Source organism: Oncorhynchus mykiss, chromosome 5 (genome assembly GCF_013265735.2).
Source record: "Oncorhynchus mykiss isolate Arlee chromosome 5, USDA_OmykA_1.1, whole genome shotgun sequence".
NCBI lineage: Eukaryota > Metazoa > Chordata > Actinopteri > Salmoniformes > Salmonidae > Oncorhynchus > Oncorhynchus mykiss.
The window spans coordinates 84,052,334-84,067,719 of NC_048569.1; the positions used below are offsets into that span (position 1 = coordinate 84,052,334).

Here is a 15,386-nt window from a genome sequence, read left to right on the forward strand (position 1 = left end):
ACATTGATGAATACGCTGATTCGGTGAGCGAGTTTATAAGCAAGTGCATCGGTGATGTACACACAGCATCTATTAAAACATTCCCCAAAGAGAAACCGTGGATTGATGGCAGCATTCGCACAAAACTGAAAGCTCGAACCACTGCTTTTAATCAGGGCAAGGTGACCGGAAACATGACCCGAATACAAACAGTGTGGCTGTTCCCTCCGCAAGGCAATCAAACAAGCTAAGCATCAGTATAGAGACAAAGTAGAGTTGCAATTCAACGGCTCAGACACGAGAAGTATGTGGCAGGGTCTACAGTCAATCACGGACTACAAAAGAAAAACCAGCACCATCGCGGACCACGATGTCTTTCTCCCAGACAGACTAAACATCTTCTTTGCTCGCTTTGAGGACAATACAGTGCCACTGACACGGCCCGCTACCAAAACCTGTGGGCTCTCCTTCACTGCAGCCAACGTGAGCATTTAAACATGTTAACCCTCGCAAGGCTGCTGGCCCAGACGGCATCACTAGCCACGTCCTCAGAGCATGTGCAGCTGGCTGGCTGGTGTGTTTACGGACATATTCAATCAATCCTTATCCCAGTCTGCTGTTCCCACATGCTTCAAGAAGGCCACCATTGTTCCTATTCCCAAGAAAGCTAAGGTAACTGAGCTAAAAGACTACCGCCCCGCAACACTCACTTCCGTCATCATGAAGTGCTTTGAGAGACTAGTCAAGGACCATATCACCTCCACCCTACCTGACACCCTAGACCCACTCCAATTTGCTTACCACCCCAATAGGTCCACAGACAACGCAATTGCAATCACACTGCACACTGCTCTAACCCATCTGGACAAGAGGAATACCTATGTAAGGTATATTCATCGACTACAGCTCAGCATTTGACACCATAGTACCCTCCAAACTCATCATTAAGCTCGAGACCCTGGGTCTCGACCCAGCCCTGTGCAACTGGGTCCTGGACTTCCTGACGGGTCACCCCAAGTGGTGAGGGTAGGTAACAACCTCCACCCCGCTGATCCTCAACACTGGGGCCCCACAAGGGTGTGTTCTCAGCCCTCTCCTGTACTCCCTGTTCACCCATGACTGCGTGGCCATGCACGCCTCCAACTCAATCATCAGACGACACTACGGTGGTAGGCTTGATTACCACACCGACGAGATGGCCTACAGGGAGGAGGTGAGGGCCCTCAGAAGGCGAGGTCAGAACAGGTGCATCAAAGCAGGGACCGAGAGAATGAAAAACAGCTTCTATCTCAAGGCCATCAGACTGTTATACAGCCATCACTAACATTGAGTGGCTGCTGCCAACATACTGACTCAACTCTAGCCACTTAAATAATGGAAAAATTGATGTCATAAATGTATCACTAGCTACTTTAAACAATGCCACTTTATATAATGTTTACATAACCTACATTACTCATCTCATATGTATATACTGTACTCTATACCATCTACTGCATCTTTCCATCTTGATGTAATAAATGTATCACTAGCCACTTTAAACAATGCCACTTTATATAATGTTTACATACCCTACATTACTCATCTCATATGTATATACTGTACTCTATACCATCTACTAAATCTTGCCTATGCCTTTCAGCCATCACTCATTCATATATTTTTATGTACATATTAGAGAGAGAGAGAGAGATAAAGAGAGAGAGAGAAAGAGAGAGAGAAATAGAGAGAGAGAAATAGAGAGAGAGACAGAGACAGAGAGACAGAGAGAGAGAGAAATAGAGAGAGATGGACAGAGAGATAGACAGAGCGAGATGGACAGAGAGAGAGAGAGAGAGAAAGAGAGACAGACAGAGAGATAGACAGAGAGAGATGGACAGAGAGAGATAACGAGAGATAAAGAGAGATGGACAGAGAGATAGACAGAGAGAGATGGACAGAGAGAGAGAGAGAAAGAGAGAGAGATGGACAGAGAGATAGACAGAGAGAGATGGACAGAGAGAGAGAGAGAGAGAGAGAGACAGACAGAGAGATAGACAGAGAGAGATGGACAGAGAGAGAGATAAAGAGAGAGAGAGAGAGAGAAATAGAGAGAGAGAAATAGAGAGAGAAATAGAGAGAGAGGAGGAGGAAGAGGGAGATGGACAGAGAGAGTAAAGTGCTCAGTGATGGCAGAGGAAAGCAGGATAGTGCAAAGTAATTGGGGATCAAAATAGAATGTCCCTGTGTTTTTCAGCCCGGTCGTGTTTTGGCCTTGAATCCCCTCCCTGCCATAGGGACCCCAGCTTAATGCTATTATAGTAGATGGAATTGCGTCTCTATTTTCAACAAACAACAAACAAGGCTAAAAGCATGAAGGAACTAAACTCCATCTTCCTGTCTAAAGCTACAGTACATAACATGCACAACTCACACAGACTCCATTTTCAAAGCAGGATTGTCTTGGTTGTCTTTAAGTGTGTTTCATAAAATCAATGTGAATCAGAAAATAGCGCTAATCCCTTTGAAATCGTAAAACTTTACTTCAACAGTACCACCAGGAAAGCAGTTGATGATTCCCACTAATATTATGTCACAAATAAAAACAACCTGCTTTCAAAATAGAGACACTGTGTCTCGCATGTTAAGTAGCTTTAAACAGGAAGATGCAGTCCCTTCGTGCTTGTATTTCAAAGGGCTACTTTCTATGTGCTTCAAATGTAACAACGGTTCAGTCAAATATTATGGTTCATGTCGGGCAATACAAAATATGGCAACATTATGCCACATTGACAATAAGTAACAAAGTACAATATGAACTTATAGATATGGGCTCTTTTCCAATATCCAGGTGAGGATCCTGCTTAGAAGCACTGTATTGGGCATGCATTTATGGTGGCATGATAGTATACATAAAACTGGAGGAGCCATGACTAAGTGGTGTGGTTAAGTATAGAGAAACTAGTAGTGAACTATTTATGTTACATAAGTTATTGTATAGAGTATGGTATAATGGTGTTTATCCCACCTCCCTCTGTCTTCCAGCATCACTGCCACAGCAGCCAGCATCGGTGCTGCAGGAATTCCACAGGCTGGTCTGGTCACTATGGTGATCGTGCTAACGTCTGTTGGGTTGCCAACTGATGACATCACTCTCATCATTGCAGTGGATTGGGCATTGTGAGTACCATATGGGATCCACTTCCTCTACTGTCCGTCTTATAATTGTTTTCCCATTCCATGTTATGTGACATTTTGTGTGCGTGGGATGCATCAATGATTATTTCTGAAGTGGTGTGAGAGAGAGTTTGTTTGTGTAGCATTATTCAGATGCTACCTAATTATGGTCATGTGGAAACATCTGACTGACTGGCTCGATTCGGTCTTATGTAGCAAATCTTGAGCTGTGTTCGAATATCCATACTAACCCATACTTAATGAGTATATACTATATACTTTTAGTTCATTTTCAGTTGAGTGTACTAGCGCCTCGCCTGTCTACCGAAAGTTGATGCTGTTGCTATGCAATTTCTAGCTAGCATGAGCTAGACATCTCATGACTTCATTAACAATGTCCATTAAGAACGCACAACGACTATACCACTTAGCGAAGCTAAGAATGACGTGAATAATCAAGTCAATAAACATTGGGTAGTTAGTTGGATAGCATATAGTTAACATAATGTAAAGTTGAATGTATTACTAGCCAACTAAATTAGGTAGCTTGCTAACATACCGCTGCATACAAGCAACTGCTGTCATTTTTATTTATTTTTATTTGACCTTTATTTATCTAGGCAAGTCAGTTAAGAAAAAAAACTTATTTTCAATGACAGCCTAGGAACAGTGGGTTAACTGCCTGTTCAGGGGCAGAATGACAGATTTGTACCTTGTCAGCTCTAACCACTAGGCTACCCTGCCACCCCAATGATATGCTATGCGGTTCATAAGGCTAGCGTAGCTAACAAATTGTCAGCCAACATAACTTATTTGAAACTTATTTGTATTACTTTGCTCAACATTCTCTTAACATTTGTCATAATTAATTAAAGCAATCAATATTTACTTTTTGTACTTACATTTGTAACCGCTCTCGTCGGACTTAAACTGCATATTTTCTGCCATTTTTTTCCAATTTGAAAATGTTGTGAAGCCACGTTCATTTTCTGATGAATTACATTATGGGCTCTAAAAGCACGGAAATAGTGTCCACTGCTTGTATACTTCAAATTTTGGTGAATGTAGTACAACATCCGGGAACTTTTGGCATACTATCTATATCCATAATATGAACAATAAGCACACCCACCACACGCTCAATTTCCATCACAAATAGTGCGGTTTGTATGAGTATTCGAACACATCTATGGTGTTTTTTACATTGGATAAAAGTAGAAAATCAGAGCTAGAAAATGGTATATCATACACTACAGGTAAAGAACAATGTATCAACTGCTTTGACAGTTGATACACTTGTAACCCCACTTTTTGAGAAAATGGCCCTTGAATGTTTTGGCACACCTACTGGAGAGCTCTTCTTTGTCTACACACATTCAGCATTGTGCACACCCTCTTAAGTCTTAGCCCCACCCATTTCTTTAAGGATTCCCATTTGAGGCCATGTGCTAAACAGAGTGAGTACTAAACAACCAAAGATTTCAAGACCAAAGGCTGGTTTATAATACATCTATCGACATGTCTGTAGACAGTTGTCTCAGTGACGTCCTAAACATTTTATTGTCGTCCGACATCAAACTTGTCGTTGTCATTATGAAAAAAAATGAACACAAAAACGACAGACTGCATCAGCAGACTGGTGGTTCAAAATAGCTTAACTCATGTATTTTAACACCAATAGACCCATCCGTGTAAACACAAATTTAGTATATGTCAGTCAAGCAAACCAGGTAACTAAAAGCAACTTTCGAAACAATGTTTTGGTTAGTTTCTAGCTTGTTAGCTGGCTAGCTAATGTTAAGTTAGATGGCTAGCTAATGTTAAGTTAGCTGGCTAGCCAGTTCAAATAATGATCATATCATATAGCCGACAACATCCTAACTTTAGCTAATTTCTATGAATTATAATAAAATCACAAGAAGATCATTATTTACAAGTGAATGGCAAGCTAATTACGAAAAATAGCTTACTGTTGTGACTGTGACTAAATAATAGCAAGTCATCCTACCAGAGAATTTTAGAACTTGGACACCTTATATTCTAATTTGACTTTAGTGCAAGTCATGTTGTTCTTCACATTACCATCTCTTGTAAACAAACGTTATGCCAAATAAAATAAAAGTTCATTTGTCACATGCACAGGATACAGAAGGTGTAAACTGTACAGTGAAATGGTTACATGCTTAGTGGAGTCTTGGTCCTCCAGAAAGTGCAGAGCATTAGCAACACTTTTGCAGTTCTTCATTATATCTATTTTTTTAAACAGTGAAACTATAAATGAGTAGATGTGTTCTTTACCCAAATACATTTAATTTCTGTATTGAATTGTGATTAAGTTCCCATCTTTGTTTGTGAACTTCTTCATATAAACTAACACAAACACACACACACACACACAGTCTTGTACAGCTTGCCTTGTGGGGACACACAATTCAGTCCCATTCAAAATCCTATTTTCCCTAACCCCTAATCCTAACCCTAACCCTAAACCTAACCCTAACCCATACTCTTACCCTAACCACAACCCTAACCCTAACCTTAACCCAAAAACCTAACCTTAAACCTAACCCTAACTCCTAACCCTAAAACTATCCCTAGCTCCTAACCCTAACCCTTAACGTAATTCTAACCCTAAGACTCATTCTAAACTTAACCCTAAACCCCCTAGAAATAGCATTTGACCTTGTGGGGACTAACAAAATGTCCTCAGTTGGTCACCCTTTGCTTAATATTATTTTGGGGACTTCTGGTCACACACACACACACACACACTCCTCTCATTCTAAACCTGTCTTTCCTGCTCCTCTCCTGCTTCCAGAGACAGATTCCGGACCATGGTGAATGTTATGGGAGATGCGTTGGCCACAGGTATCATGGCCCATATCTGCAGAAAAGACTTTATCAAGGAAGGAGATGGTGTGAGTATCTGCCTGTCTTATACCCTTTTCACACTAGTGTGCTGAGCCAAGCCGTCCTGTGCTGAGCAGAGACCTACTGTGCTGAGGCTGTCGGCACTGTCATGCCGAGGCGTACTGTGCTGAGGCTGTCGGCACTGTCATGCCGAGGCGTACTGTGCTGAGGCTGTCGGCACTGTCATGCCGAGGCGTACTGTGCTGAGGCTGTCGGCACTGTCATGCCGAGGCGTACTGTGCTTCGGATATTTTATTTTCCAGCATGGTTCCAGCAACAATAGCCAGCACAGTACGGCTCAGCTTGGCTTGGCTCATTAGTGTTATTATACCAGTTGCCATCATGGAACTTAGCTAGTTCCCCACAGAGTCCAACTCCTGTCAAATTCAGACAAGACACACTGAGTAACCTGGCTGCTACATCCAATTGTCCCACTCTGCTGGATGTTAATGCTATGGCTCAGAGCTCAGAGCGACATGACTGTAGTCTGTCAACAACAATAGTGTGAATATCTGACTTTACTGCATTATCAGGAATCATGATTTTTTTTATGTAAAAAAAAACAGTTAATTTTTTCATTTTGAATTCAGGGAGACACGTTGACAAGGCCAAGGTTCTTGTTGTTTTCTAGTTGAAAACCTTGCAAACCTTTTTCCTTTAAAAAAATAGACTGTGGTGGGCTAATCATGATGTACATTATTTTTCAACACAAATTGATAAGCTAGAGACTCACTCACTATGTTTTGTATGAGGCATGTCTGGAAACATTTGACTGATAATGTCTATCTATATGCCTCTACATTTTCCCCATCTGTACCTTAATCCATCTTTCCCTTTCTCCCTTTCCCTTTCTCCCTCTCTCTCGCTTTCTTTCAATCGCTCCCCATCCTACCTGTCTCCTGCTCTCTCTCGCTCTCTCTCTCCCTCCCTTTCTCCCTCTCTCTCGTTTTCTTTCCATTTCTTTCCATCTCTCCCCATCCTACCTGTCTCTTGCTCTCTCTCTCTCTCTCTCTCCCTCTATTTCCATTGCTTCTTCTTTCTCTCTCCTTCTCTTCCCCCCCTCCCTCTCTCCTAGGTGCCTCTGATCTGTGAGACCAAGCCCATGATAAACATCCAGCAGCACATGAACTGTGAGAACAACAACGGTAGCTACCAGCCACCTCCCCAGTGCTCAGGGGTCAAACCAGACGACTTCCCCCCCGACGTTGCCCGCCTCATGCAGTTGGAGGAAGGGGTGCGGCCCCCGCCCCCTCCGGAGAGGAAAAAGCCCCCTGTGCCTCCCAGGCAGCTGAAGAAGGATAAGGACCACTGTGCCATTGACATGAATGGCCTGGAAACCAACGTATAGGTCCCATACCTCACATCACCACCACTCATCCCAGCAGGACTGATGTGGAAAGCTCCACAGTCCATCACCAGTTGGAGGCGTTCTTTTTCAACTGAGTCTCGTGGTTCAGTACATCGGAATGAAAGGCCAACGCCACTGGAACTTATAGAGGTGAAGATGAATGAACAGATAAACAGAGAGAGCAATGATGGATCCCATCTTATTTTTTATTGTTATTGTTGACTGATCGAGTCACTCATTTTCATTTTCTGTTTTGTTTGTGAGAAACGTGAGATTTGTGACAAGACTTTGTCCTGTGCTTTCTTTGATGGTGGATATAGGTAGGGAGCACCGGGATGGGGGCAGTACAGGCTTCTCTGAAACCTGACAGTGATGTACTGGGAAATAATTATTTTCCAGGATTCCTTCAAAGACTCAACACTAGCTGGGATAACTGAAGCACCGTGACTGTGGATTTTTATGGCCAAAGGGAGGACGTTCTGTATATGCTGTTCACTTTCCATATCACCTATACACACGGTTCACTTTCCAGACTACCTGTACAGTACACACTGTTCACTTTCCAGACCATCTGTACACACATGTACATACCTGTACATCCCATAGCTGCATAGCAGGAAATGCTCAGTCTGTGTGCACTTACTGTATGTGTGTGGGCCTGTGAACACTCTGCAAGGTGGAAGAACTTTCTCCACTCTTAGAAATGTGTACATACTTGTAATACTATTTGCATTGCTTGAGGTACGTAGATATTGTCTTTGATATTTCAATTTTATAATATTTATTTCTTGATCATTTTATTGTCATCCTGAGCAACATTTCTGCTAAAGAGCGCAAATGGGCCATATGAGTAAGTTTTGTGGCTCTCGCTACTGTCACTGTCTGCAACATAAAATAAGTGAATCAGACAGCTCTCTTTGTCATGAAACCGAGCAGAAAAGAGAGAGGACGACAAGATGTCAGAAGTCTAATTAGCCAGCAGATCTGACCCGCTTGCTTACAGCTGCACTAGGGTCAGACAGCATTCCTGTGTACATTGACACCGTGGAGCTGGCGCAAGATATGGCTCGGAAAACGTACCTCAATCCAGGGATGAGAAATGCTTTGTACTCTGAATTGTCCCATTATCCAAACTGTTACACCGATAAGATTGAACAACTGCTAAGTTTAAGCAGTCATTCAATCTTCTCAGCGTAACAGTTGGGATAATGGGACAATTCGGAGTATAATGCATTTCTCATCCCTGGATTGAGGTACGTTTTCCAAGCCATATGTCACGGCGGCTCCGACGTGTCTTTTTTAACACAGCAATGCTGACCAACCCTGGTGCAGCTGTAAGCAAGTGGGTCGGATCTGCTGGCTAAAGTCTAATCTGAGAGACATTGATCTTTCAAAAAATTGCCCTTCTTTCATTTTCTTCTTCTCTCTTATTTATTTTTATTTAGCATTTATTTTTTGCCTTAACGAAGCCGGTGGTGCTGAGTGGGGGAAAGAGGACTTTTCAAGATTTAACCACCTTGCTACTGATCATGAAATACCATTGATGTTACCCTATAGATGAAAGCTTCTCAATCTTTTTGTGCACTGATATACAAAGGTTACATTATTTTTGAAAGCTTTGTCCATATAAATTACATGTGAATAGAGGTGATGCTTACACGAGACATGATTCATTAAAAGTGGTGTAAAGTACTTAAGTAAAAATACTTAAAGGTACTGCTTAAGTAGTTTTTTGGGGTATCTGTACTTTACTTTGCTATTTATATTTTGGACAACTTTAACTTCACTACATTCCTAAAGAAAATTATGTACTACTTAAGAATTTTTTGGGGGTATCTGTACTTTACTTTGCTATTTATATTTTGGACAACTTTTACTTCACTACATTCCTAAAGAAAATTATGTACTTACTCCATACATTTTCCCTGACACCCAAAAGTACTCATTACATTTTGAATGCATAGCAGGGCAATAAAATTGTCTAATTCACAAACTTTTAAAAAGAACATCCCTGGTCATCCCTACAGCCTCTTATCTGGTGGACTCACTAAACACATGCTTTGTTTGTAAATGATGTCTGAGTGTTGGAGTGTGCCCATGGCTATCCGTAAATAAATAAAAAAACAAGAAAATGATGCCGACTGGTTTGCTTAATATAGTGTTTTATACTTTTACTTTTAATACTTAAGTATATTTGATCAATTACATTTACTTTTCACTTGAGTAATTTTCTATTGATGTATTTTTACTTTTACTCAAGTATGACAATTGGGTACTTTTTCCACCACTGTGAATTAGTTGGTTGGTTGGGTTACCTGTTGTTTCGTACTAAATGGTAGTCATCATGTTCTGTGCAAAGTGGCCATCAACGACAATTATGTCAATGCTGGCCTCTTATGTCACGCACAACCACAGTAGATTATCATGTGTTTCTTTCCATTATATATATTTCCTAGAGCTAACTCAGCCCTTCTATAACCGGCAGTCTTGAAAAAAACAAGCGCAACATCTGGGTTACATCTGGGTTGCAGAAACTTCATAGAGCATCCATTGGCCTGTCATCACAGAGGATGTTGTTTGGAATATGGAACTGGAATATAGAACTGGAATATAGAACTGTGGAATCATAGGAACTATGGAACTAAGAGGCTGTGACATTCTAATTCTCAATGACTTTCCTGCCTCCCTATATCCCGGCTATTTCTTTTGCTCTCTTTAAGATTGAATGTAGTAGTAGAGTTGGATAAAGGGTAAACAGCAGGAGGATAGATTTCCCTGCTGGGCAGACAAGCAGACCGGAGGCAGACCTATGTTATTTGATTTACTGTTCTGCCATATAGTGCACCATTTTTGACCAGGGTCCCATGAAGTCGGAAGTTTACATACACTTAGGTTGGAGTCATTAAAACTATTTTTTCAACCACTCCACAAAATTCTTGTTAACAAACTATAGTTTTGGCAAGTCGGTTAGGAAATCTACTTTGTGCATGACACAAGTAAATGTTCAAACAATTGTTAACAGACAGATTATTTCACTTATAATTCACTGTATCACAATTCCAGTGGGTCAGTTTACATACACTAAATTGACTGTGCCTTTAAATAGCTTGGAAAATTCCAGAAAATTATGTAATGGATTTAGAAACATCTGATAGGCTATTTGACATCATTTGAGTCAATTGGAGGTGTAACTGTGGATGTATTTCAAGGCCTACCTTCAAACTCAGTGCCTCTTTGCTTGACATCATGATCAAAATCACCCAAGACCTCAGAAAATAAATTGTAGACCTCCACAAATCTGGTACATCCTTGGGAGCAATTTCCAAACACCTGAAGGTACCACGTTAATCTGTACAAACAACAGTACGCAAGTATAAACACCATGGGACCACGCAGCCTTCACACCCTCAGGAAGGAGACGCGTTCTGTCTCCTAGAGATTAACGTACTTTGGTACGAAAAATGCAAATCAATCCCAGAACAACAGCAACGGACCTTGTGAAGATGCTGGAGGAAACAGGTACCAAAGTATCTATATCCACAGTAAAACGAGTCCTATATCGACATAACCTGAAAGGCCGCTCAGCAAGGAAGAAGCCATTGCTCCAAAACCGCCATAAGAAAGCCAGACTACGGTTTGCAACTGCACATGGGGACAAAGATTGTACTTTTGGAGAAACGTCCTCTGGTCTGATGAAACAGAAATAAAACTGTTTGGTCATAATGACCATCATTATGTTAGGAGGAAAAAGAAGAGGCTTGCAAGCCGAAGAACACCATCACAACCTTGAAGCATAGGGGTGGCAGCATCATGTTGTGAGGGTGTTTTTCTGCAGGAGGGACTGGTGCACTTCACAAAATAGATGGCATCATGATGAGGGAAAATGATGTGGATATATTGAAGCAACATCTCAAGACATCAGTCAGGAAGTTAAAGCTTGGTCGCAAATGGGTCTTCCAAATGGACAATGACCCCAAGCATACTTCCAAAGTTGTGGCAAAATAGCTTAAGGACAACAAAGTCAAGGTATTGGAGTAGACATCACAAAGCTCTGACCTCAATCCCATAGAAAAGTTGTGGGTAGAACTGAAAAAGAGTGTGCGAGCAAGGAGGCCTACAAACCTGATTCAGTTACACTAGCTCTATCAGGAGGAATGGGCCAAATTTCCCACAACTTATTGTGGAAAGCTTGTGGAAGGCTACCTGAAACGTTTGACCCAAGTTAAACAATTTAAAGTCAATGCTGCCAAATACTAATTGAGTGTATGTACTGACCTAAGACAGGGACTGACCTAAGACAGGGAATTTTTAAATGTCAGGAATTGTGAAAAACTGAGTTAAAATGTATTTGGCTAAGGTGTATGTAAACTTCAACTGTATGTAGAGTGCCATTTTGGAAGCAGACAAAATTAATAGTTGGATTACTTGAACGTGAAAATTCTTGTGAAACTTTGTTTGAACGTTGTTCAAAACCAAAATCACAACATTTGTTCTGGATTGTCTCTGTTTCTATCTATCTATATGAGGATTTCAATTTGCTCAATGTTTTAAGTTAATGTGCTGACTTCTAAAAAAAAATGGTTTATTTATAAACCATAAAAGGAATTTTATATACAGTAGCAGTCAAACGTTTGGACACATCTACTCATTCAAGGGTTTTATTTTCTTGTTACTATTTTCTACATTGTAGAATAATGTGAAGACATCAAAACTATGAAATTACACATATGGAATCATATAGTAACCAAAAGTGCTAAACAATTTTTTTTTATTTTACATTCTTCAAAGTAGCCACCCTTTGCCTTGATGACAGCTTTGCACACTCTTGGCATTCTCTCAACCAGGTTCATGAGGTAGTCACCTGGAATGCATTTCAATTAACAGTTGTGCCTTGTTAAGAGTTAATTTGTGGAATTTCAGCCAACAGAGCCCTTGTTGGCTGCTTTTCCTTCACTCCGCGGTCAAACTCATCCCAAACTATCTCAATTGGGTTGAGGTTGGGTGATTGTGAAGGCCAGGTCATCTGATGCAGTACTCCATCACACTTCCTGGTCAAATAGCCCTTACACAGCCTGGAGGTTTGTTTTGGGTCATTGTCCTGTTGAAAAACAAATGACAGTCTCACTAAGTGCAAACCAGATGGGATGGCCTATTGCTGCAAAATGCTGTAGTAGCTATGCTGGTTAAGTGTGCCTTGAATTTTAAATATATTACAAACATTGTCACCAGCAAAGCACCCCCACACCATCACACCTCCTCCTCCATGCTTTATGGTCGGGACCACACATGTGGAGATCGTCCATTCACCTGCTCTGCGTCTCACAAAGACACGGCGGTTGGAACCATAAATCTCAAATTTGGACTCATCAGACCAAAGGACAGATTTCCACTGGTCTAATGTCCATTGCTCGTGTTTCTTGGCCCAAGCAAGTCTTCTTCTTATTGGTGTCCTTTAGAAGTGGTTTCTTTGTAGCAATTCGACCATGAAGGCCTGATTCACGTAGACTCCTCTAAACAGTTGATGTTGAGACGTGTCTGTTACTTGAACTCTGTGAAGCATTTATTTGGGCTGCAATTTCTGAGGCTTGTAACTCTAATGAACTTATCCTCTGCAGCAGAGGTAATTCTGGGTCTTCCTTTCCTCATGAGACCCAGTTTTATCATAGTGCTTGATGGTTTTTGCGACTGCACTTGAACAAACTTTCAAAGTTCTTGAAATGTCCTGCATTGACTGACCTTCATGTCTTAAAGTAATGATGGACTGTAATTTCTCTTTGTGTATTTGAGGTGTTCTTGCCATAATATGGACTTGGTCTTTTACCAAATAGGGGTTCTGTATACCACCCCTACGTTGTCACAACACAACTGATTGCCTCAAACACATTAAGAAGGAAATAAATTCCACAAATGAACTCTTAACAAGGCACAACTGTTAATTGAAATGCATTCCAGGTGACTACCTCATGAAGCTGGTTGAGAGAATGCCAAGAGTGTTCAAAGCTGTCATCAAGGCAAAGGGTGGCTTAATTGAAGAATCTCAAATATAACATCAATTTTTATATGTTTAACACTTTTTGGGTTACTACATGATTCCATATGTGTTATTTCATAGTATTTCATAGTTTTGATGTCTTCACTATTATTCTACAAATAATGTGTTATTTCATAGTTTTGATGTCTTCACTATTATTCTACAAATAATAATTATTCTACAAATTAAGAAAAACCATTGGATGCGTAGGTGTGTCAAACTTTTGACTGGTACTGTACATTTCACGCTTAATATTGGGTTGTGCTCAGAAAACTGTTCATGCAGGAAGTTTATTTTTATTTTTCCATCGATGTAAAGGAAAATACTTCAAATATTTAATAATTTTTCAAATAATGAATTGCTGTGTGAAATCCCTACGCATAAATCCGAAGGTGCAATACATAGAAAAGCATTGGTTCATAGCAACGAGATTAATTTAATAGCATGAGTTTTTCAGAAACCATATACAAATATTTGCAATCGTTATCATTGTAAAACAAGACTGGATTAAAGCAAGGCATTAGATTAGCAGCATGGATCAAGCTCCTGGTTGGCTGAGCGAGGGAGGAGATTGTGACACAGTCACGGAACTTCTGTGGCATATTAACGATGATATAAGAATAACAGAATGACATAAAGCCAGACTGTCTTACCAGGCCATGACACACAATCACAGCCAGAGCCAGTATCCACAAAGCATCTCAGAGTAGAAGTGCTGATATAGGATCAGTTTAGCCATTTAGACCATAATGAATAAGAACGGGGATCTGATCCAAGATCAGTACTCCTAGTCTGAGACTCTTTACTGTACAGATGTAGGATCTTCATTTGAGCCAGTTTGCTACAGCAGGAAAATAATCCTGCAGCAACAGGAAATGTGAATTATTATGTGGATTATAATTCATGAACATCTTTGTAGGAGTTGATACATTATTTTGCAATGGAAAATCAAGTCTGAAATTTCAAAGTGAGAATTACAAACTCCAGAAACCTTTTTAAACCTCAAATACACTACAGTACACAATTTACATTTCCTGCATTGCAGGAATGTTCTCCTGCAACAGGGTGATCAAATTAAGATCCTACATCTGTATGAATACAGGCTCAGAACTGATGACAATAACTTCAAATCTCAACATAATCTTCTTTGTATGGTGACACAGCTAGCACACAGTAAAGTTCAGAGATGGGACTCATACAATATGATCAACATATGAGGTCTGACTATCTCTTTCTTTCTGGTTACACTAACCTGGTGGTGAGACAAGCGGTGTCCCAATTGGCACACTATTCCCTATATAGTGCAGTACTTTTGACCAGAGCCCTATAGGCCCTAGTCAAATGTAGTGCACACAATAGTGAATAGGGTGCAATTTGGGATGAACAAAAAATCAACCGTATCTGTCGTTGCATAGACAAGCAAAGGCCAGAAAAATAATACAACAAACAAAAATACAATTTAATCTAGTATCCTGCACCAGAGATATGTGCATCTGCAATTCACCACTATATGCAATGGGACAAAATACCATGTTCCCCTTCCATTCATAGTTTAATTTACATTTTTGAATTGAGTCTGATCTACTGCAAAAATAAATGTTTCTGTACGTTCAAAATAACAGGACTTTGGGATGGCATCCCAAACAACTGCACCATTTGGTTCCGATCATTCAAGCAGCTTGTGTCCATGGGCTAAACTTATTAAGCAAATCCCTCTCCCACTTCCTCTGTCTCGATCTCTTCCTCCTCCTCCTCTTCCTCTTGTCCGAAGGGGGGTCCGGGGGAGCCAGAGGGGTCGGAGTGACTCAAGTGGCCAATGTCTAGCACCCGCAGGTTGGTGAGGTGTTTGAAGGAGCTCTCCTTCACAGAGTGGGCTGACAGATGGTTGAACCTGAGAAGGGGACAGAGCAAAGGTCTGTGGGGGTCAGGGCCCGTATTCACAAACTGTCTCATAGTAGGAGG

At 40.8% G+C, this 15,386-nt stretch overlaps 2 protein-coding genes across 4 annotated transcripts in view; one reads left to right on the plus strand and one right to left on the minus strand.

Moving 5' to 3' along the window:
- Positions 1-9,174, plus strand: part of slc1a7b (solute carrier family 1 member 7b) — a 123,663-nt gene extending 114,489 nt beyond the window's left edge. The window contains exons 9-11 of the mRNA XM_021604547.2: positions 3,004-3,138; positions 5,954-6,053; positions 7,121-9,174. Of these exons, the coding sequence (XP_021460222.2) occupies positions 3,004-3,138; positions 5,954-6,053; positions 7,121-7,393 (508 nt within the window). The 3' untranslated portion in view covers positions 7,394-9,174. The remainder of the gene's footprint in view (positions 1-3,003; positions 3,139-5,953; positions 6,054-7,120) is intronic.
- Positions 9,175-13,840: 4,666 nt separating this feature from the next.
- Positions 13,841-15,386, minus strand: part of podn (podocan) — a 54,170-nt gene continuing 52,624 nt past the window's right edge. For 2 of the 3 annotated variants that reach the window (XM_036978572.1, XM_036978571.1), the window contains exon 13: positions 13,841-15,315. In XM_036978572.1, the coding sequence (XP_036834467.1) occupies positions 15,126-15,315 (190 nt within the window). In that variant the 3' untranslated portion in view covers positions 13,841-15,125. The remainder of the gene's footprint in view (positions 15,316-15,386) is intronic. The other variant, XM_036978573.1, reaches the window with a different exon arrangement.